This window comes from Panthera tigris, chromosome C2 (genome assembly GCF_018350195.1).
Source record: "Panthera tigris isolate Pti1 chromosome C2, P.tigris_Pti1_mat1.1, whole genome shotgun sequence".
Classification (NCBI taxonomy): domain Eukaryota; kingdom Metazoa; phylum Chordata; class Mammalia; order Carnivora; family Felidae; genus Panthera; species Panthera tigris.
Genome location: NC_056668.1, coordinates 93,091,356 through 93,116,047, shown reverse-complemented (window position 1 = coordinate 93,116,047; position 24,692 = coordinate 93,091,356). Strand labels below are relative to the sequence as shown.

The 24,692-nt window shown below is 39.6% G+C and overlaps 1 protein-coding gene across 10 annotated transcripts in view; it reads left to right on the top strand.

Annotated features, from left to right (window-relative positions):
• The window catches only part of FNDC3B (fibronectin type III domain containing 3B), a 434,559-nt gene that overhangs the window by 239,324 nt on the left and 170,543 nt on the right, over window positions 1-24,692 (top strand). For all 10 annotated transcript variants that reach the window (XR_006222068.1, XM_042998607.1, XM_042998606.1 and 7 more), the window contains 2 exons: window positions 16,561-16,804; window positions 20,795-21,085. Coding sequence is in view for 9 of the 10 variants with exons in the window: in XM_042998607.1 (XP_042854541.1) it covers window positions 16,561-16,804; window positions 20,795-21,085 (535 nt within the window). In the remaining variant the exon portion in view is untranslated. The remainder of the gene's footprint in view (window positions 1-16,560; window positions 16,805-20,794; window positions 21,086-24,692) is intronic.

The window sequence follows — 24,692 nt, the reverse complement described above, 5'->3', positions numbered from 1 at the left end:
AGAGCATTCTGTGCTCCTTAGGAAAAAAAAAAAAAACAAAAAAAACAAAAACAAAAAAACAGAAAAGACAGGAGAGAATAGAAAAGAAAATATTTATAATTTTACTACCCATGGAAGAGAATCATTGCATTAACATTTTTTGGATTATATTCTGGATTTTGTCCCTTTCTATTCTTCCTCTGTCTGCTTTTAAAGTGGTTTAAAATCTGTAATTTTCAGTTTTTAATGATTTTGTTAGGGTGAAAAAAATTGGCAGTTACATAGGAAAATTGCTAAAGTGCAGGCAGGAATCAAAGATTTATCCTTCTCTGATGTTAAAACTTAGCCATTTCTTCACTGTCTCAGCCATAGTGCAGCCACTATAATTTCATTTTTTCCATCCCTACTTTTACATGAGCCAATTTGACATCTTTTTTTTTTTTTTTTTTTTGAATAGTCAAAATGTCGGCCAGTTTCCCCACTGTTGCAATTAAATGACTTGTTTTACCCAAGTCTTTGTAAATAAGAATCAGTAGAAGGAGAAAGGGTGCAGAGCAGGCCCCTCCAGCCAGGACACGCGATGATGGATCACGTTCACGTCACCAGTCAATTAACAGAAAAGAACAGGAATGTAGAATTCCATTATGTCTCCTCATTTATTTTGAGGAAGTGTTTCATTCCATTGAACCGTGTACAGTTCTCACAATTGTGACAGCAGAAATAACACCTCCTTTCACACACTAAAGGTCCATTTAAGGAATGGCAGTTAAAAGTTGGGACATTCTAGGGCAGAGAAGCTCCAGTGTGCTTTTCCTTGCTAGTGGTGTTCCTGTGATTGCACTCACTACAAAACGTTTGTTTGGGAGTCCTAGGAAAAACAGAAAAATTTTAGCCCGTGGTATATTTCTGATTCCCTGAAAACGTCTATAGAGAATCCGGGTAAAGGGATTAATAGCAGAACTGTAAACTCGCTTTCATAAAACTGATGATAGAAACGTAGTGCGATACTTTCTCAACTGAGAATTAGGGCAGAAAATGCTAGAGGATATTGGAAGGATAGTAGAAATGGAATAATTTGGATGCTCAGTTGAGAAAAGAGAAAAAAGCAGTCTGTAAGGCATGTGTTCAGTTTCATTTAGACTGGGCTCCTGAATCAGAAGAGAGTCCCAGCGTTAAGTATACTACTGATACCTGGCAGTGAAGTCTGTCTGAGTAAAACCAATTGCTTTTCTTTTCATTAATTTTTTTTTTTCTTTAACATTTATTATTGCAAGACAGAGAGACACAGAGTGTGAGCCGGGGGGGGGGGGGGGGTGGGTAGAAAGAGGGGGAGACACACAGAATCTGAAGCAGGCTCCAGGCTCTGAGCTGGCAGCACAGAGCCCGACATGGGGCTCGAACTCACGGACCGTGAGATCATGACCTGAGCCGAAGTCGGATGCTTAACCGACTGAGCCACCCAGGCGCCCCTAAAACCAATTGTTCATATGGAAGAAAACTGACATTTCTACCAATGAAATTCTGCATTGGTAGAATGTGTATACAACATCTTTTTAAAGCACACAGCACATATCCTTCAAGGAAATGGGGAAGGTGGAACCAAGAGTAAAATGTCTTAAGAGACTTGTCATCACCAAGAAATCTAAGGAGCAAAGTACATTTTGTCATGTAGTTGTGGAAAGAATCTCTCTCTCTCTCTCTCTCTCTCTCTCTCTCTCACACACACACACACACACACACACACACACACACACACACACACAAATTCTCCTGGCTGGACATATTTGAGAAGTGCCCAATACTGGTCTGTCCCTATGTGCATCACCTCTGCACTGTATCCCCACAGTTCTTTTCCTCAAATACATATGGCTCCCTCGTTCAGATCTAGAGTTGGGTGTACATCACATAGAAGCAGAGTTCAGGTTCTCTAGTATAGAGGATGGATCTTGAATAGTTAGCTTTGCTCTCCTTTTGAGGGCCACCTTTTCCTGTTGGCCTACATTGCTACCACCTTAAACTTCTGTCCCTTGGATACATCACAGGTCTTCTCTCAACTACATACTTTTGTACCCATTATTTCTCTCTTAGAATACTCTAGAGACTTTCTTGGTCTGACAGTTCAGTCATCCTTCTCATTCAAATAGCCCTCCCCAGTGTGACTTTTCAAAAACCTCCAACACAGAAATGGCGGTTCTGTTTTTCAGCATCTTTGGTGCTTTGCCGCCCTCTCCATCATGAAATACAGTATAATTTTATAGCCATCCTCAAGAACTCTTAGTGCCTCGTTGGGGTTATATTTGAGAATCTAGAATACTGTCTGGTACCCGATAGTAGGTACTTGATAAATGTTTTTAAATGTAAGTGACTGGCCAAGCTGAAGTAAAGTAAATGTAGCATAGATTTGCTTCAAAGATTTAGAGGTTCAAGTAGAGTAATAAAATACCTGGCAGTTGGAAAATTAGCAAGATCAAAGGGATGTGTATCTACAAGAATGAAATTCTCTGAATGTGGACTTAAGAGTGAGAGGAATGCCAAGACAGTGCAGAAGAGGAAAGAATGGTCTCTTCAACACATGTGCTGGGACTGGATATCCAAATGCAGAAGACTGAAGTTGGACCTCTACCTCATAGCATATACAAAAATTAATTCAAAGTGGGTTATAGACCTAAGTGTTAAGAGCTAAGACTGAATAACTCTAGGAGGAACATTTCATAACCTTGGGTTAGGCAATCAATTCTTAGATTTGACAGTAAAGGCACAAGCAGCAAAAGAAAAAAAAACAAACAGATACATTGCATTTCATCCAAATTACAACTTTTTGTGTTCCAAAGGACACCATCCACAAAATGAAAAAGGAACTTAGAAGGGGAGAAAATATATGCAAATCATATATTTCAGAAGGGACTTGTAAGATTCTTTATATATTCTAGATACAACTGAAGAATAAAAAAACGACCCAATTTAAAAATGGGCAAAGGATCAGAATAGACATTTCTATGAAGAAGTTGTATACATTGCCAATTAGCACGTGAAAAGATGCTGAATGTTGTTTTTTTACTTGTTTGTTTGTTTCTTTTCTGGTGCAAAAAGGTGGTTTTATTAAAGCATGGGGCCAGGACCCGTGGGCAGAAAGAGCTGCCAAGGTGCTGAAAATTGTTAACCATCAGGGAAATGCAAATCAAAACCACAATGAAATATACTCCACTCGTACTAGGATGGCTGTAGTTAAAAAGATAGATAATAGCAAGTGTTGGCAAGGATGGGAAACAGTTGGAACCGTTATATACTGCATGTGGTGATGTAAAATGGTACAGCCGCTTTGGAAAACAATTTGGCATTTCCTAAAACAGTTTAATATAGAGTTACCGTATGACTCAGCTATTCCACTCCTAGGCATGTGCCCAGGAGGAATAAGACCCGTGTTAACGCAGAAACTCTGAGGTGAATGTTCATAGCAGGGTAATTCCTAATAGCCCCTATAGGGAAACAACCCAGATGTCCATCGGCTTTATGAATGGATAAACTTGATGGGGTATATGCATACAATGGAATATCATTCAGCCGAAAGAAGCCACTGATAAATGCCAAAATGTGGATGAACGTTGAAAATATTACACCAAGGTGAAAGAAGCCAGACACAAAAGCCATATACGGTATCATTCCACTTATTTATAATGTCTGGAACAGGCAAACCCATGGACGCTGAAAATAGAGGGGCTTTTGCCGGGGGCGGGGAGGAGTGACTGCTCCTTTTTTTGGGGGGTAACAGAACCGTCCTGGAACTTAAACCGAGGTGCTGGTCGTTCGGTTAAAGTGTCTATATCAGACACTGTAAAAAGATGGATTTCATGGTATATAAATTATATCTCAACAAAGCTCTTATAAAAGAGAGGGGAGAGGGGGAAGGTAGTGACTGCTACTAATTATTTATCGATAAACAATGGGGCAGCTGGGGAAGATGGGCCAGCCTGCATTGCTGTGGGTCGCAATGGTGCTAGTAACTACTGTGTATGGTAGGAACTAGCCTGCCAAATGCTTTCTTTACGTCTCTAGCTTTCGCCATCTTAATTTGACATGGAAGGAAGCTGAGGCCCTGAGTAGAAGGAGGATTGATTGCACCCTAAGCATTTCGGAGCTCACCGACCTATTTCCCTCTGTGTTGTGATTTCAGAGTCAGCATCATCCTGCCTTGGTGTATATATTTGCTTTACGTTACGTTGCTTTCTGCCAGCGTGAGTGCGGGTGTGTGGTGTGCCTACTCGTGCATCTCCAGGGCTAAAACACCAGCTACTCACCTGTGAGGTAGTCCATCATTGGAAGAAAATCGAAGGGGGTGGTGATTAAAGATGTTACGTCAGTAACTCTAATCTGAGTCGGTGGAGAAATTCTGGATTATAGCCTTCCTTACAGAATTTGATAGCTGAAAGTGCTTTCAGGATAAGTTGATGAAATTGCTAAAATACAAATGTCAGCAATGCACAGATCATCTTATCGAAAGACAAACATTTCGTGTTGAAGGCAGCTCTGGGTGCGGTCAACACACAATCTAGGCTGTTGTGGGTTGAGAAGGACTGAACCCACGGACCTAAAGATAGTGTGGACTTAGGGTGGGATAGGAGGGCAGTGGAATCTTGTCATCTCAACCCAATAATCTCTGATATTGCAGGCTTTCATGTCTTAGAGCGTGTGCGTGTTTTGTGCTTTACTTTTTGGTGAGAGGCTAGGGGACGTCTGAGGAAAAAGTAACCTGAGCTTTTCAACCTAAGAGAAAATAGAGGCTAAGTTTTGTTTCAACTGTAAGAAAGTAGACTTAGATAAGAGGGAATTTAGTCTTATCACACTCATCACCATTATTTCCTTTATATAAAAACAATTATGAATGTGATTAGGGCTGAAACTGGGGGTGTTAGGGTGAATACTACAGCTGGGAAGAATACGGACAGTACTTGAAGGGGCCTGCTTTCAAATTCCACCATATTTCACCACAGCTACTTTCTGTGTAACTTCGACAAATTTTTTCGCCACATATGTGAATACCTACCTGATGGGGTAGAGGTAAGAATTCAGAGAAATGTTACATGAGGCCTGTAGCCCACATTGGGCATTCAGTAAATGATAGATGATATTATGATGAAGACTGTTAGAACAATTTCAGTGAAAGTTTGGCAGACTTTGCCTTCCTAAATGCATACTGAGACTGCGCAGTATGAAGCAAATTTTTCCTTGCATTGTATACTGGCCGTGGCTGTGGTTTTTCTCAGATTTTTTAACTTCATCATTAACTTACGAATAATTTATATGTAAAAATTTCTTTTTTTAAAAAAAATTTTTAACATTTATTTTTGAGAGAGAGAGCCAGAGTGTGAGTGGGGGAGGGGCAGAGAGAGAGGGAGACCCAAAATCCAAAGCAGGCTCCAGGCTCCAAGTTGTCTGCACAGAGTCTGACGCGGGGCTCCAACTGATGAGCCGTGAGATCATGACCTGAACCAAAGTTGAGTGCTTAACCTACTGAGCCACCTAGGCCTCCCAATATGTAAAAATTTCTTAAGCAGATGCCTTGCGTTTTATTTTCCATGCTTCCATAGTAATTTATAAAACATTTTTCAACTGTTACGGGAAAGACTTCATGTAGACCAGAAGATTTAAGCATATGAAAAGAAAATGTGAAACATCCAAGTTAATGTTCTGTCATTTGGGAAACCACTCTTTTCCAGATTAACTGATGTGACTTAAAAACTTCTAATAGTGGTCAAAATAAATGTTTTTGTTGTTATACCACAAGTACATGCCTTCCCTCATTTCATTGTTTTGGGGATTAGTTAATGGGTTCAATACCTGTTGAAATTGTATATATTCCATTTCCCTTGACCAGGGAGAGGCAAGAAATCTATTGAAAATACATGTACATTTTGGTTGGTCATTCTCCAATGGGGATTGTTTTAAGAGTTGGCCACAAATCAGAGCCCCTGTGAAGAAATAATGGGGTCTGGTAGGTGGAAGACATGGAATGCTTTTTCTCATTTTGCTCAGCCAAGCTAGCTGAGAGCTATAAACATTAGCCTCAACTGCTTGCCTTTGGTAGTTATAACCTGGGACTAAACCAATGCAGGGTTGCACCTTCAACCTTGTGAAAATGATGAACAGCAAGAATAGAGGATTGCCCTGTGCCCTGATAGACTGAGAATCAGACCCATGTGGTGGCCAGTCATAAGAGAATTGGAAGCTCTTTCAAAACTTTAAATCCTTTAGGGGCACCTGGGTGGCTCAGTGGGTTAAGCATCCGACTTTGGCTCAGGTCATGATCTCACGCTTTGTGAGTTCGAGCCCCATGTCAGACTCTGTGCTGACAGCCTGGAGCCTGCTTTGGATCCTGTGCCTCCGTCTCTGCCCCTCCCCTGCTCGCTCGCTCTCTCTTTCTCAAAAATAAATAAATGGTAAAAAAAAAAAAAGACTTTAAAATCGGAAGTTAGGAAAATGTTCCACAATGAACAGAGTGCGTGCATGGCGACTGGGAGCTTCTGTGGAAAAGAGCAGAGGACTTATATGTCCGTTCTGTTTTAATTCCATTATCAACAGATTTACAGCCACTTTGTTTTTCATTTTATGGCTTATTTTGTCTGAGGAATCAATTACTGACAGGGTTGGCAGTGGTAAATTAATGTGCCAAAGACGTACCCTCCCTCAAAGCATTGTGCGAGTTTCCTCTTTCTGAGCCTTCTCTTTGTCTCCCTGTTCTGCCTTTTCTTTTGGATTTCTGTCCTTTGTTTCTGAGATCCTGACATTGTGGCATTGCAGAGCACAGGGTTTAACAGGAGGAAACATGAGCATGAGCGGGCTCTGCGTCTAACCCCCTGTGTGATTTTAGGAATAGTTTTATTTATTTGGGCCTTCCACTTGCTTTCTTACTTGGTGATTGTTGGCCTTCCTGCACAGCCTGTGCATCCCTGGGTCTCTAGTTCCTCGAAAGGTGGTCTAGCACATAAGAGGCATTTTTCAAACTTTGGCTGGCTGGCATCATTTTTATTTTGTAGAGGGGGAGGGGCAAGGAAAATGTTTGAGGATCTCTGAGGTTCTTTTCTGATCTAAATTAGATGATTCACCTCTACTGTTCATATTATTCCTTAAAAAGGAGACCCAAGTGAGAATGTAGCTAAGTTTCCATAAGCAATCATTACCAAAATGGTGTGACCTACTCCTTTGGTATTTAGCATTCTATTGACTAAAATGCTGACTAGAATACTATGTGTTACTTCTATAGAAAAATGATAGTTGATTTTTCTTTCTCTTTTTAAGATAGTATTTGTATTTTTTTTTAAGTATATTTAGTTTTAATGTTTATTTGAGAGAGTGCATGTTCTTGTGCAAATGTGTGGGGGAGGGGCAGAGAGGGAGAGAGAGAATCCTCACGCAGGCACCAGGCCATCACCCTGACACAGGCTGGGCTCAATCTCAACGAAGTGTGAGATGACCTGAGCCAAAATCAAGAATCAGATGCTTAGCCGACTGAGCCACCCAGGCGCCCCAAAAGATTTTATTTTTATGTAATCTCCATACCCAACATGGGGCTCAAACTCACAACTCTGAGATTAAGAGTCACATACCTTACAGATTGAGCCAGGCAGATGCCCTGATTTTCATAACACTAATATTGAGACAGTGTCACATGTAGAAATGACTTCTGAATCATTAATAAGGATTAAATTATGCACATTATATTTAACTTCATTGGACAATTATTTGTATTTCTAAGTTAGTAGCCCACATTTGTCATACGTAACAACTGTTTTTGATAAAACACCTTTGCTCCACTTCTTGGGTACAGAAGCTTATTAAGGTTAGGTGGATTTTATATTCCTGCACACTCTGAAATCCATCTGGTTTATTAACTTAGATTTACATTAATAATATAGTTCTTTTGCTCTGTGATAAATATGATCTGAGTATCATCCCAGATTCTTAATCCTCGTGCTGTAGAACCCAATGGTGGATTGGTGATGCATTTGTAAACGTAATACACAAAATTCAAAGATACACTCTAGAATAATCCTCCTATGTGTCCATGGGCATGAGTGTGTCTGAGACACGGGAGTGGAGAGATGTGATTGGCTCTCTCTTCCATGCAGATCCATGGAGATGGCCTGGGCTGAAAAAAACAGTGACTACCTACAGATTCCTGTAGTGACATCTTTATTAATATATTAAAATCATCTCGGTTTGGCACAGATAACACCATCAGATCTCTACTTACTGTTTGTCTTCTGACAAATATTCTGTTCCTTAAATTAGCATTTCCATTTAGTGTGAAATACTCATTTGGTCCATTTTACTGATTGAAATTCTGTGATATAATTATTTTCACTTCTCTAGTGTGCTTATATGCTTACAGATATTGGGGAAGATTAGAGTTGATTTTTGATCTTCAGATGTGGTTTCTTTTTCGTATTTAGGTTGGTGACATACAATAAAATATGATAGAAAAGGCACAGCATTTCTATAGTACTTGGGTATGAACCTTGACCCCCCCCCCCCATAGGTTAAGTTACTTAATTGCTCCTAGAGGTACTTCACCTTGAATTTAGGACTGTGATGTTGCCAGAATAGTTAAGTTCTGTGCCGAGGACTTTACAAGCTATTAAATGATACACAGATCACAGGAGTTGTTACTGTCACCTTTAATTGTTACACCAAACCGATCACTTTGCCATTTTGCCTTTAGCATCAGTGCCCAGGGCTTTATTTCTGCGTGGAGAAGAGGCGTCTTGGCCATGAGCAGTATCTTGAGATTTCAGCTCTTTCTAAGCAAGGACCTCTCTATCCCTGTGGGATCCTCGGGTGGGGCAGTGAGTGTGGTAAGATAGAGCTGGACTTGGTCCTGCAGCTCCTAAGATGTTTCTCACAGCTTGTTGGGCATCCTTTTTATAAAACCTGAAAGGTCTTAATTTACTACCAGTGTCCCCTCAACTACAGCAATTACAGGCTTTACTGAAGGTGATGGGTTAAAGAGATACTATGGACGACATACCTGTTTCCATCATCCTCTCCAGCTCTCAGGGGTTTAGTTACAAATCACTGGGTAGTTAACCCAGATAGAGTTAGGTGTGTTTAGTAAAGAACTGAAAGTTGGTTTTACTTACATGTATGTGCCTCAGTGGCGTTTTTTCGAGATTAAAGATTTACGTAAGTGTGAGTAGCCTGGCCTGTTCCTGTGTGTATAAAGGTGTTGGCATACTGAAAACCAGCAGAAGGGCAGTTACTATTTATGCCAGTATCTTCTTATGCTGATCACCTCTGGAGCAAGCCTGTGTGCAAGATTCATGTCCAGAAAAGGACAAATGCCACATAATGCCTTCAGCTTGTGATCCCCTATATAGCAACCTCAGATTTGTATCTGGATCTAACCATTTCCGGCTTAGCCTATACCTAGCTGTTGCATGGAGTTGGCCATGTGGGTTAAAAATTAAGCGCTGGGGCGCCTGCGTGGTTCAGTCAGTTAAGTGTCTGACTCTTGATTTTGGCTCAGGTTGTGGTCTTATGGTTCATGGAATCGAGCCCCACATGGGGCTCTGCACTGACAGCACAGAGCCTGCTTGAGATTCTCTCTGTCGCTCTCTCTCTGTCCCTGCCCTGCTCAAGTGTGCTCTAAATAAATAAATAAATAAATAAATAAATAAATAAGCAAGCACCAATGGAAAACTAAGATTTATAGATACAACTGAGTGTATAGGTAAAAATGGGAGTTTTTGTTTATTCATGAATCACCCTTATTTCTTAAAACCTTTGGTTCTTGGTAAAGCAGATGAAATTGGTTGTTTACTTACCATTGACAAGAACTGTTTGAGAAAAATAATTAGAACTTTTCTTGATTCAGGGGAGAATATTTATTATCAATCTATAACTATACTGCAGAACAATCTTAAGACGTTATTGAAAGGGTTTTTAGAAACCTAGAAACATCACCAGTAATTCATTTTTCCTTTTGGCTACAAAACCAAGAGTGTTGTATGTCAAAAGGATCTGGTGCTAAACGTGGAGGGTTTATTGTCTAAAGTACAATGATGATGGAATGTTGGAAGGAGCAAATAACATTTCATCAGTGTTAGCCATTACAGATAGGAGAAGGGAAAATGAGAAGTAGGGTTTGGTGTTTTCAACCACAGTTGTAATCTTTAAATTTGAAAAGACAGGAAAAAGTAAGTCAGGAGATTTGGGCAATACGTTCGATCCTGCCACCATTTTTAAGTCCAGTAACTTAACTTCATCTATAAAATAGAACAACACCTTGCTGCTATAACTCTGTGCTCAGTTACTCTTTGCATGTTCCTTTATTCCAGTTTTCACTTTCTTCTAATGGCACTTGGGTGATGAAGGGGGTAGTTTCCACCAGGGTAGCAAGAAGGGGATGGGCTAGGGAAGGGTTGGTCATTAGGTTTCAGGTCTCTTGTCTTCCATGAAGAACAGACCTGCTTTTCTCCTCTTTTATGTTGTTCACTATATTAGAAAATGCAGAGTGAGGGGTTAGTGCAAGAAGGAAACGTGAGAACAAAAGTAACACTTTTGTACTCCTGGTTGGTGATGAATAAAATTCCTCAGCTGCATTTGCAATGAAAGTAGAACTTATATTGGAAATGTGTCATTTTTTTTGTGCCTTTCTTTTGGTAAAAATCACATTTATTCAGAATAAGAGGTTCAGGAATGACAAGTGGGGAATTAACTGGGTTTAGATTAACTGAGATTTTAGAGTAGGATGTCATATTTACGTGAATTAAGGGGAAAATTTGATAGTGGATATGTAAATAAGTCCTGCTAGACCTCAAGTCTAAGAGAAATCCTTCTCTTTCCTTCTCTTTCCTTCTCTTTCCTTCTCTTTCCTCCTTCTCTTTTCTTCTTCTCTTTTCCCTTCGCTTCCTTCCCCCTCCCCCGCTCCTTCCCTTCATTCTCTCCCCTTCCCTCCCCTCCCCTCCCCTCCCCTCCCCTCCCCTCCCCTCCCCTCCCCTCTCTTCTCTTCTCAGCCAACATTTATTGAAAACCTCCTGTGTGCCTAGGCGTCCTTGGGGGATTTACAGTTGGGCGCAAGAGACAGATCTGTATACAACCTATGCTACAGGACAGAGGTGCTGGTGGGCGGGTAGACCCCGGTCTGGTTGGGAGAAGCCTAGACTGTTTGCCTGCTCATTCCTCTTGCCATGCAAGTGTAGTGTACTATTTGGACTTTTCTTCTCCTTGTTCACTGCTTGCGTGCTTAGTTTTAGCTGAGACTTCTTTGAGCTGAGACTTCGTGGAATGGCCTGGGAGCCCACTTCAGGTATGTCGGCAGCAGTTAGGAATTGGTTTGGAGCCTGAGTTTCACAAAATTGTTGGGTCCTAGTTTTCTGTGTGTGGTCAGCTTAGTGCTCTGGCCACTGCAGCAGACTGGCTGCCCGGCCTCACACCCGGCCTGCATGCATGTGGGTTCATGTGTGTCCGCGGGCCGTCCACTCTGCCTGCTTCCTGGATCATCCTTGGCCACCTGGAACAGCCTTTGAAATTTTTTCTTTTGTTTCTTACCACGTAAGCTCTTGAGTGTTGTTGCTTGCAACCCAGAAGTAGAAGGGAGAGGGTTGTAGAAACTGAGGCGTTAACAAAAATTTCCCGTGGAGCATTTTCTTTCAGTAAGGGGGACTTACCTTCTTTCTCTGTTAGCTATGAGAAAAGACCCTCACAATGTAAGTGTTATCACGAGACCCATTTTGAGCCTGTGACTCAAAATCAGTCCCTTTCTTCCCCCTTAGCTCTCTGACCTTAGGCTGGTTGGCTGACCCTTTCCTGAGCTTCCTCCTCCTCTTAATCTCTAACGTGGGAATAACTGGATATGCCTCCCAGGGTTGGTGGGAGGATTAATAGTAGTAATGGCTAGGTAGCAGTTTTCTGTTATGTACCCGTTACTGTTCCAGGACCTTAACATGCGTTGCCTTATTTCAGATAGAGGGTATTAGAGCAGCAAGTAGTCAATACAGTATATGCTGGTTTGTCTTGAGTCTTTTCACATCTCTTAATAACCCAACTGTTCTGTTTGCTGCAGTTCATTATCTACATCTTTGTTTCTCAGCATTCCTAACTTCTGTATAGTTCTCCACATAATGAAAACTTTGGAGTACAGATCCGAGTGAGAATCTGGTTCTGCAGCCGAACCGGTTCTACATTTTAATCTTGCTGTGCCTTGGTTTCCTCGTGTGCGGCAGGGATGCTCATATCTAATTCTGCAGGAGTGAAGGAAGTGAAATGAGACAATCCATGTCAGGGAGCTGGCAGACCGAGGCACTGGGCTGTGGGTTTCTTTCTCTTCTCCCTCCGCAGGCTGCCCCCGGCACCCCCCCCCCCCCCCCCCCGCTCTTGCCCTTGCCTCCACACTGTATCATTCTGTGTTAATGATTCCCTCGGTCATACTTTTAAAAACACTTGTGCAAGTAGGACAAAGGTTCTCCCTGTTGTGAACACCTTGTTCTCTAGCCTCTCATCCTTGTGTCTAGGCCACAGGTTAGCAAGAATACTAGGCACGTAGAAGTTTCTCGGTGAATGTCTATCGAGCAGAATAAATGACGCGGTTGAGAATCCAACCAGCTCATATTTGCTGTCAGGCTCTGATAGGTGGTGTGTTTATTTGCTGGGGCTGCCATAACAGACCACCCAGACTGGGTTGCTTAGACAACAGGAATTATTTCCTCACCGTTCTGGAGGCTTACAAGTTTGGTTTCTTCTAAGGTTTCCCTCCTTGGCTTGTAGGTGACCATCTTCCTTCGGTGTCCTCACATGGTTTTCTCTCTGCGTGTTTGTCCTAATTTGCTCCTCTTACAGCAGTATCAGTCATATTGGATTAGGGCCAGCCCATAGGACCTCATTTTACCTGAATTACCTCTTTAAAGTCCCTGTCTCCAGAGAGTCACATGCCAAGCTCCTGGGGAGTTAGGACTTCAGTGTACAAATCGGTGAAAGGGAGGGAGTGCACAATTCAGCCCATAGAGAAACTAGCACAATGATCTTTTCTAAGGGTCTGTGCTTCTCGGGAAAAGATATGTAAGTGACTACTCTGTTGAGTCACAGAGCTAGGAAAAAAAAAATCTAGATGAAGAATACTAGACTTTTTAAAGAGTTGAGTGATGTTTGAAAATTTGTGACTTTGGAAAAAGCAGTAGTGTGTTCTGATTTCTGAATAGCACTTATGGGACTTAGTGTAATTTTTCTCTTTATATTATTCTTAGACTGTAGACATGAATCCTACCATTTTTTTCTTCACTTTTGAACATCCAGTGCTTAGCTCTTAGTATGTGTTAGGAAATGATGGTTGAATTGAATACAGGGGATTTGTCTGTGTCAGGACAATGTCACAATTTCATTCACTATAAAAGCAAATGAATCTGTCCGTTTGATTGTCACTTGTGAAGGCGCATTTTATTGTCTCAGGGTTTTAGGACTGAACTCTTCCTAATATCTGAATTCTTCTCTAGTTATATTTCTTTATGAACCTAATTTTTAAACAAAGAATGGTATTACCACCATTTCCTCAGTTGTTTATTATTTTGTGCATTGTTATTGCTCCTTGGACTTTCTCACTCTCTGGGGGAACATAGGCAGAATTTCCTTCTCCAGACTAAATTTGTTAATTAAATGCATTGCAATTTGTGTTACAGAAGAACAATGAACAAAATATTCACCATATAGTTTTTACTTTGACTTGTGTTTCTGATTATTTCAGAATTAATATTTCATTTCTTGAAAATATTTTTAATGGTGAGGTAGGCCTTGACTTTAGGTAAGGGATCAGGTTTCTGAAAGCGTCCCATTACTCATATACATGTAAATAGATGTCTTTTACTAATCCCACAGAATAATTTAAGATAATTAAAAATGGGGCTGTGAAACGATTTTCATACATGCAGGCAATTTGTGGTTTCGAAAGGCTACTTGGTTTTCTAACTAGAAACGTATTTTTTGTTTGTTTGTTTTGTGAAGGGTAATTTATACATCAGATTTACTAATTTTTTGAATTAGTGGTGATACTTATTCTTACAAAATATGGTGCTAAAATGATCATCTTTTAGTTGTCTTGTATTTTTGGTTTTTTTCCCCTACTAGAATTCTTACTCTTATCTTTGTTAGTGCTTCTTGTTCAACTCTTTAATGCTTTATTTTAACAAGTCAAAAATCATGATAAAATGAAAATAATTTCTTTTCACTGTAACTGCTCCTGTTTACAAGCCCACTGTTCTTCATATTAAGTGAGGACCCTGTTCCTGGTTTTACTACCTCGGTTGAGTCTGTGGGGCTGGTTGACTACTGGGAGTATTACAATAATGAAAATAATGAATGTTGCAAGTTTCAAGAAAACAAATACTTTGCTTCTTTGAACCTTCCGGTGTCTAGCACAGGATTGAATAAAGGTTCTGTGAAAGAGGAACATCTGGAGTATGCCTTACTTTTGTCTTAATAGCCAGTGGCAGAGTGGGGGAGAAAGAAGATACTATAGAATAATGCATGTTTATATCAGATAGAAGGAAAAATCTGTACTTGTACAAAAATTGTACAAAGTGTGTTACCAATGTTATTTTAGATAATACAGAAGATGTTAACATGTGTGTTACAATTTCCAATGTCACAGTTTTAAGCATCATTTCACATCTACCTGTAAATCGACAGCCATGCCTTCATAAATGAGGTTAATGTAATTAGCTTGCCAGAACCCAGAAGAGGTTACATTTATTTAAAAAAATACATAAAAACCCATATCTGAGGATGACTCAGAATCTTAATTTTAAGGAGTTAATATTGTTTTCTTAATGAACTGTTAACATGACCGTTAATTCTGAAACTATTACATTAATTAGTTCATTAATAAACATAAAGATTTTTGTTTTCTTAACATGAAGACTAATGGCCATTAATTCAAATGAGACCTATCTTATACACCCAAGTACAGACTAATGTTGATAAACTTGCCATTTAAAAAAATTTTTTTTTAATGTTTGTTTATTTTTGAGAGAGAGAGAGAGAGACAGAGTACGAGTGGGAGAGGGGCAGAGAGGGGGGTGGTAGGGTTACACAGAATCAGAAGCAGGATCCAGGCTCTCAGCTGTCAGCACAGAGCCCGATGCAGGGCTCGAACCCACAAACCGTGAGATCATGACCTGAGCCGAAGTGGGATGCTTATCCAACTGAGCCACCCAGGCGCCCCTAAACTTGCCATTTTGTATCAAGCAGTGTTTTAAAAAAACAAAGCTTTCACTGTAAATTTTTTTTATTAGAATGTTTTAGACATGATTTAAGTCATTTTATTTTGGCCTGTAATCAGCCTCCTGAGGTATAATGAGAAATCCATTCCAAAATACAAGTTTAATTTTCAGTGTATGTATGTATGTGTGTGTATGTATGTATGTATGTATGTATGTATGTATGTATGTATTTAGCAAACATCCTACCAGTGTGTGCCTGATTGTCTTAAATACTTGATTAGAGCAGCTAGTCTCTTTGGCCCTGAAAGTCCCCTTCCTTGCATGGCCCTGACCCAAGGGCCTTTCTGTCCGCTGTCACAATAGTACTAATTCTTTCAGGTCCCCGAAGCCCCCTGATCCTGCCTTTCCCTGTGCTTTTCTCTGTACTCCTCAGCTTTCCCGCTTGATTATAGTATCTGTTGGGTTATTTCTTAGCTTGCATCTCAACAAAAGTGTTTCCTTTTAAACACTTTACAGCAGGTAGCATGGAGTTGGCCAAACAGGCGGTTAACATTGTCATTGAACAGCCTTAGCCACCTGCCTTGGGGGAACTTGGAAGGCTTTGGAGAAAGTATGGACAGAGTGTTGATGGGCTCACTCTGCTCATGGCAGGTCCCCGTCATAGTATCTGCCTTCACCACACCCATTACGTTGTCAGGATGTCTTGGGAGCACAGGTGTCCATCTTGATTTTGGTATTGTTCAAGTTTTTTACTGTTTGGAATCCCCCCATTTCATCAGTGTCCTTGGTGTCCCAGACTAAATGAAACTTTGGTACTCTTAGGGCCTCTGAAGTTAATGTTCTGCCCTTGTACAAATGGAATGGTCGTGCTAAAGCCGTAATGAGTCCAGTGCCATCAGGCCAATCTGGAAAGCTGTGCCCTGTGAAGCACATTTGTTACTCAGAAATCTCTTCTTTCTGGAAAACCACTGAGCCATTAATTACATTCAAAGTCATTCCTCACATCAACTTAATCACAAATTAAATTTACTGTCTTCGGTGAAGTCTTCAGAAGTCTTCGTGTCTTCTTGGAAAATGTTATGAGACAAACAGGATTTATGATCAAGCTGTTGATCTCTCCGAAGAGTTTTGTGTAATCAGAATCACGTGGTTGATGAAAAGTTTACTTTCATACATTTTCATTGTCAAATGTTACTGTTTCTAAAACTCATTTAGCTGGTTGAATTAGAGAAGCAGAATTCAACATGCACTAATTTTTTTTTTTTTCCCTCATGAGGAGAGAAAATTAAATTCAGGGAAATAATTAAATACTGTATATATTCACAGGATGTTTGCTGATAATACACACGAAACTCTTTCTTTCTGCTGTTTTCTCTAGGTGATTGAAGACAATACTGGAGTCCGCCGGGTGGTGGTCACACCCCAGTCTCCTGAGTGTTACCCCCCAAGCTACCCCTCGGCCATGTCTCCAACCCATCACCTACCCCCCTACCTGACTCACCACCCCCATTTTATTCATAACTCACACACGGCTTACTACCCACCTGTTACCGGACCTGGAGATATGCCGCCTCAGTTTTTCCCTCAGCATCATATTCCCCCTACAATATACGGCGAGCAAGGTGAGTAGATTGCTGCTGGCATCGGGAGCTGTTGAAACTGGTTACAACACAGAAGTAGCTTAGGAGAACCAGAGAGCCAGCCCTTTGTTTCTTCTGCAAGGAGCACAGTAGGAGAGGATCCACCTGCTGTAGAAAGCTCATGGGAAACTCCTAGCTCCCTTTGTCCCGAAGCGTGTCTTGAAAAGATTACTTTGTGGGGGACAGCTCTTTATATTTTCCAAAATTCTGCCCCCATCCACCCACCCCACAAAAAGCAGGGAGTGGGGTAGCCACATCTTAGTTTAGTAAGAAATAAGTGATCTGTCATATGTTCCTGTGTTCCGTTTACATATTTTTAAGTGACAGTGCCCTTAGATGGAACTGCATTATTTCTAGAAGTAGAAATGGTCTAGAAGTAGAAGAGAAGTTAAGTGTTTTGTGCCCAATTTCCAACGATAGAAGACTCTGAGGTCTCAGTAATCTTTCTGATTCCTGGATGCTCTAGGTTGCAATCTTGGTAGAACTCAGAATCTCCTCCGTGTGGTCCTCCTGCAGCCTGTTTTTACGTGAAGAGTAACCATTTGCGTGGCCACACTTTCACTGGTTGTTAGCCAGATACTCACCTTGAAATGAGGGAGTCTCACACATTATGTCTTTGTAGTTTTCGCATTGGTGTTGGTTTAGTCTAAAGCCTTTTTCTATCAAAGTGGATACTAAGAAACCAGGTAAGTGAGGGTAAAAATCAGACTTAAATGTCTAAGACTTTGCAAAGTGATTTTCTTCTAGGAATTGAAGCCTTTTATTACTTCAAATATATTTTTACATTGGTTCAAATATGAGAATTGCTGTTATGCTATTGAGTTTGAGAGTAAGTTATCCCCTGACTTTCTCTCATCAATTATATATGTATATATCAATGAAAAAAAATTTATTAATAAAAAGCAGACTGTCCTCTAACTTAGGGATAGAATTGCATTTTGTTGTTGTTTTAGGTTTTTTTGTTTGTTTTAGTAGAAAGAAATTTAGTATAATTCGCAGGAATCAAGTGCTATCGTAAGTGGGGTGTGGAGAGGTGATAGCATCTGTAACTTTGTATCCTGCCCACAGACATCACACCCCAAAACATCAGATTAGTGAGGAGATGCCATGAAAACATTTGGATAAAATCCCCCCAAATTAAGTGAATTGTCATTTTAAAAAAACAGAAAAAGTATTCCGTGCTTTGACACAATGTACATTAAGTATTTGAGCATTGTCAGAGTTTTCTGATTCGCTCTGAGCTTAACGACCAGGAGCCTTGGTGACTGATCGCTTGGTGAAGACTTGTGTGCCCTGCCTTGTGTCAGCAGTGGGTTACTAGGAAGCCACATAGTTACTGTTTTGTAAATGATGTCCTCTGGAATTTTAGATAATAGTTTGATTTAAATGGTCATTAGAATTAAGAAAAAAAATTGTGTCTAGGCTTCAGGAAAAAAAAGAGGGGGTGGCGCCTAGGTGGCTCAGTTGGTTGAGCGTCTGACTCCTGCTTAGGTCATGATCTCCCGGTTCATGAGTTTGAGTCACTTGTCAGGCTGGCTCTGTGTTGACAGCTGGGATCCTGGAGCCTGCTTTGGGTTCTGTCTCTCTGTATCTCTGTCTCTCTCTCTTTGTGCCCCTCCCCCTCTCATGTTCTCTCTCTCTCTCTCTCTCTCTCTCTCTCTCTCTCTCTCTCTCAAAATGAAATTAACTTAAAAAAAATTGTGCTTTCACTTCATAGGGTATTTTGGTTTAATTTCATTATGATAACCTATAACGATAACATACAAATGCAAATGCCTCATTGATTTCATATTAAAGAAAGCAAAAAACAAAATCCCTTTGCTTTATAGATATAAAGCGATTTATATATTCCCTTACCTTCCTTTTCAATGTGCATATCTAAAAGCAACTTAAACATTTAATTTCCTAAACCATAGGAGTAAAGTCTTCAGTGTGCTTTAAAAGATTGTTTTGTTAGTGTCCATGGTTAATATCTTAAATCTCAAGTGTGATGCATTGTGATAGTTAAAAAACATTTACCATCCTTTTTGTATAGTTGGATATAATTTATTTGGGCATAGGGTTCTATTTGTTTTTTTTTTTTTTTTTCACATTCTCTAGTGCAAATTAATTATCTTGCAAAGATTTGCTTTTTAAAGATCTTTCTTAAGCTATGGGAACAGAAAAAAAATGAAGAGCGAAGCCTTGCCATTGAACACTCGAAACATCAGTTGGGTGTTATGTAGGGTGACGGTACATTCCTGGTATGCTTAGGATAGTCCTGGTTTCAGTCTCTTGTCCGGAGACATGATTAGGAATGCCAGGGGCGCCTGGGTGGCTCAGCCCCTTGGGTATCTGACTCTCGGTTTCAACTCAGGTCATGATCACACAGTTTGTGAGTTCAATCTCTGGGATTCTTTCTCCTTGTCTCTCTGTCCCTCCCCTGTGCATGCATGCGTACACTCTCTTTTTCTCTCAGAATAAATAAAACTTAAAAAAAAAAAAAAATGCTACCTTTCCACTCTCAGAAGTATTCAGTTTGGATGCTAATTTATTTGGTCATTCTGTGGCTATGGGGCCCTTTTCTATTGTAAACATTTAAGGAACCAATCTCTGTGGTATATATTGTCATTTTTATTGATGGCCTAAATTTAATTTTTAATCGATTTAACATTTTTAACTTAAAATGTTTTCTCCTAAGATCATGAAATTATTTTGCAGACTCCCATTCTTTTTTTGAGCCACCTACAAAAATACACATAGTGAAGCCAGGTGACATTTTCTACTCCGTTTGTTTTGCCTCTTGATTACTCCAGAATAGAAGTTTGAGACCACAGCCTACTATGTGTGGCACCAGGCTGCAGAGATGGCCTGTATTTACCACTACTATTTCTCCTTAAACGTTTCCCCTGATTCTTTGAGCTCTGAGTATTTTTAGTGGAAATTTTTCATCTCATCGTGTTAGTAAGTTTTAGTCAAATGTTGGCTCTTTTATTTTTTATGTATTTAAAAAAATGGTTTTTTAAACGTTTATTATTTTTGAGAAAGAGACAGAGCATGAGCAGGGGAGGAGCAGAGAGAGAGGGAGACACAGAATCGGAAGCAGGCTCCAGGCTTCAAGCTGTCAGCACAGAGCCTGACTCGGGGCCTCAAACTCATAAACTGTGAGATCATGATCTGAGCTGAAAGTTGGACGCTTGACTGACTGAGCCACCCAGGTGCCCCAAATGTTGGCTCTTTTAGATGCCACAAATAACTCTTTAGATTCTGGTTGTTACACTCTTTCGAGTAGAAATGCTATTTTGTCTATAATGATGAGTATATTTTTAAGTGTCTTGATTCTAAGGACATGTTTATGGGGGTATTTTGGGTTTTTTTCTGACTTTTTTTTTTTGGTATGCTACAACTAAAAACATTTTGACAGTGATTTTGACGAAACAGAATGAAATTTTTTATAAATTCAGCTAGATTATGAACTCTTTATGAACAGCAACCTTGTCTTCTTCAGCATTTTCCATAATTTCTGGAACATTCATTAACACATTGTATGGTTTTTAATGATTATTCCTTGGTTGGTCAGAAATGAGTGGGAATATTTTATTTTTATTTTACTTCATTTATTCTTTTAAGTTTATATATGCATTTTTGAGAGAGAGAAAGAGAGAGAAAGAGGGGAGGGGGAGGTGGGGAGAGGGAGAGAAGCCCAATCAAGCTGTGCACTGTCAATGCAGAGCACGACACAGGGCTCAAACTCAAGAACTATGAGCTCATGACTTGAGCCGAAAGCAAGAGTCAGATATGTCTGAGCCACCCAAGTGCCCCAAATTGGGAATATTTTAAGCATGTATTTTATTTGTACATATATAATTTTAAAGGTATTTACTGTGGTAATATTTTAAACTTCATCATTCAGGACTCAGGTTATTTGACCTGTTAGAATTTATTATCGAAACTGTAGACTGAGCGTGCATTTGTCATAACCCTCCATTTCAGAAATTATACCACTCTATGGAATGTCAAGCTACATCACCCGGGAAGACCAGTACAGCAAGCCTCCACACAAAAAACTGAAAGACCGCCAGATTGACCGCCAGAACCGCCTCAACAGTCCTCCTTCTTCTATCTACAAAAGCAACTGCACAACTGTGTACAACGGCTACGGGAAGGGCCACAGCGCCGGGGGTGGTGGAGGCAGTGGAGGCGGCAGTGGTGGTGGGCCAGGAATCAAGAAGACAGAGCGGCGAGCAAGAAGCAGTCCAAAGTCGAACGATGCAGATTTGCAAGGTAACGTGCAAAGATGTTTGCCATAAAGCATAAAACCATGGACACCTGGACATCCTAAAAGAAACGTCTTTTACATAACAGTGTCATTTCACGGTGGTTGGTCTTCCTACTAGGAATGACTGGTTAGACCTTCTCTGATCAGCAGAATATTGGATCCTCTCTTTTATTACTACTTTACGGCAGAAATACGTGTTGGTCACAGGGGCCATGTGACGTTCTACGTACTCTCGGTAACAAGTATCTGAACTTGGTTCACTGCAAGGAGACAGGCGGGGAGGAGATCCATAGGAAAACAGTCTTTCTAAGAAGTTGAGGGCTGGTTTAAATCTGAACAGTATAATACTTTATAAAACCAGACGTTATTCCTTGGCTCTGTAGTGAAATTTATCATTGCGGAACAGTAATCTATTTCTTGGTTTCAGGCCTCAATTCTTGTTTAATGCCACCTTTGCATCCTGAATAAAGTACTCCTATCCCAAGAATGAGGTGGAAGAAATAAGGTTGCTACATAGGAGACATCTGCTCAAAAGGACATGTTTGTGTGTGTGTGTGTGTGTGTGTGTGTGTGTGTGTGTGTGTGTGGTTTTGTTTTTGTTTTTGTAGATTAGTCTTGTGGCTGTAGATCAGTTAATTTGGGGAGGAATGTATATGTGCTTTAAATGAAGTTTTTAGCCAAGATTTAGAAACAACTTATTTTGATGCCAAAGGAGTTAAAAACAAGGCTCTGTATACAGTCACGTAGAGAAAGCTGACTGAACTGAAACACAGTAAGGTGTTGTTTTGAAAAAGCCAGGTGAGTTAACAAATATAAATATGTGAAGGCATGAGCAGCTATAAAAGACAAGATCAGAAGTGATTATAGCACTCATTAAATATACTCCTTCCTTTTACCAGACCTTATCTAGGTGTGTGTGAGAATGTGTTTGTGAATGAAAAAGACAGAAGTTGAGTATGTTTGATTGTGTACGGAAGACTGGACTCTTTTGGGGCCAAGGACATGTAGGTCGGACCAGACGTTGGCATCAGCGTTTCCCCCTGTGTTATTTATGAGTGAATTATAGCATTAAAAAGAGGAATAGTAAGGTATAGTAAAAAGTGAATAATAATTTCTCTGAGTAAAGTGTTATTCTTCTAATTTTGTCTTTTATTCTTTTCTATATTTTCCAAGTTTCATGTATTTATCATGTGTTATTCTTAGTCATTAAAGTGTAAGCAAGTATATAAAAGAAACCCAAAGTTTAAGAGGCCTTTAAATAGCTTTTTAGGTATAGTCCTATTTCTGCCATATAAAGTAATTTTTAGTCAACTGATACTACAATTTCTAAGTTTGAAATTAGATTACAATCAATGTTAGAATTTTTAACCAGGGGCATATAAGGGAATTCAAACAAAAAATTAGAAATAAGTTTTTCTAAGGAGAGTTTTAGTTTATAAAAAAGAGAAGAAGAATGTATAAGCAGTCTTCAGAGAGCGTAAGGAGGTTTGAACTTCCTTGATTACATGATTCATTCTCTAATACGTTTTGCCCTGCCTTACACCGAAAGAGATTTAAGACAGGTGACATAGATATATATAACAGAGTCAGAATAAATTTGAGTAAAGATCTAAGGGGCAAAGAGATAAAGGAAGGAAAATAAGATGCGTCAGGGTTGAAGTTAGGAAATAAAACTAATGTAATTATGGATCAACTATGGCAAAAATAAGTATCTTCCTTCTATGTGCAGTTATTTCATATCATTTGTCTAAAAGTGTAAGCTCCTCTATATTTTAACATACTCCTAGCTGGAAGAGAGGCTATGGATTTGCACTGAAATCTATATGGAAATGTTTGCTAATATCCATGTGTTTACAAGCATTTTGGCCTTCTGTGTAATGAATGAGAATATAATTATTTTGAGCACCTTAAGCTCTTTGCTGTCATGTAGAAAACATTATTATTATTATAAGTTTTATTGCGATGCTAACAGTGAGATCACTTTCGCTGTGGACTTCTGGGACGGTGTGTGTTGCGATGAAAAATTGGAAAAAAATTTTATCTCAGCTTTAGTCTGAACTTGGTCTATTTCTCCTTTTCCCATCACATTATTTACCTCCTCAAAACCACTCAGACTACAACTCTCCACATGGTGAGTCATGAAATAAAGAATCAGATGGGGTATTATGTGTTCTACTTCATTTCAGTAAGGATCTGAGGGGTTTATGTATTGGATTTAAAAACTAAGTATTCGTTTTCCCAAATGAATTGGGAACTTATGTCCCGACAAAAACATACACACAAGTATTTATACCCGCTGTATTCATAATTGCCAAAACTTAGAAGCAACCAAGATGTCCTCCAGTAAGTAAATGAACTGTGGCACATGCAGACAATGGAAACCCAACACTAAACAGAAATGAGCTGTTAAAGTATGAAAAGGCATAAAACCACCTTAAATGAAACATGCCAATCTGATGACCATATTTCAAGGAGGTAAAAGATCTGGATTCCAAAAACCAAGACATTGATGAAAGGAATTGAAGAAGACACAAACAAATGGAAAGATATTCCCTGTTCATAGACTGGGAGGATTAATATTGTTAAAGTGTCCATAGTATCCAGAGCAATCTACAAGTTCAACGCAGTCCCTATCAAAATACCAATAACATTTTTCAAAGAACTGGAACCAATGATCCTAACATCTATATGGAACCGCAAAAGACCTCAAATGGCCAGAACAATCTTGAAAAGGAGCAAAACTGAAGATATCACAATCCCCTATTTCAAGATAGACTACAATGCTGTAGTAATCAAAAGAGTCTGGTACTGGCAGAAAAACAGATACATAGATCACTGCAACAGGATAGAGAATGCAGAAATAAACCCATGATTATATGGTCAATTAATCTACAACAAATAAGGCAAGAGTATACAATGAGGAAAAGACAGTCTTTTTTACAAATGGAGTTGGGAAAACTGGACAGGTATATGCAAAAGAATGAAGCTGGACCATTTTCTTACACCATACACAGAGATAAACTCAAAATGGTTTAAAGACCTAAATGTGAGTTCTGAAGCCATTAACAATCTTAAGAGACGACATAGACAATAATCTGTTGGACTTGGACCTTAACAGCGTATTTATGGACATGTCTCCTGAGGCAAGAGAAACCAAAACAAAAATAAACTATTGGAACTACACCACAATAAAAGGGTTTTGCAAACAAAATAATGAAAAGTCAATTTATTGAGTAGGAGAAGATATTTGCAAATGATACATCTGATAAAAGGTTAATATACAAAATATGTAAAGGATGTCTGCAACTCAACAAACAGAAAAAAAATACAATGAAAAATAAGAGAGGATTGAAATGGACATTTTTCCAGAGAAGACATACAGATGGCCAATAGGCACTTGAAAAGATCACTATTACTAATCATCATGGAAATACAAATCAAAACCATCAATGTCACCTTGCAACAGTCAGAACGGCTAGTATCAAAAAGACATGAAATAGCAAGTGTTGATGAGGTTATGAAGAAAAAGAAGCCCTCATGCATGGTTTGTGGGAATGTAAATTGGTGCAACCACTGTGGAAACCAGTAGGGAAGTTCCTCAAAAAATTAAAA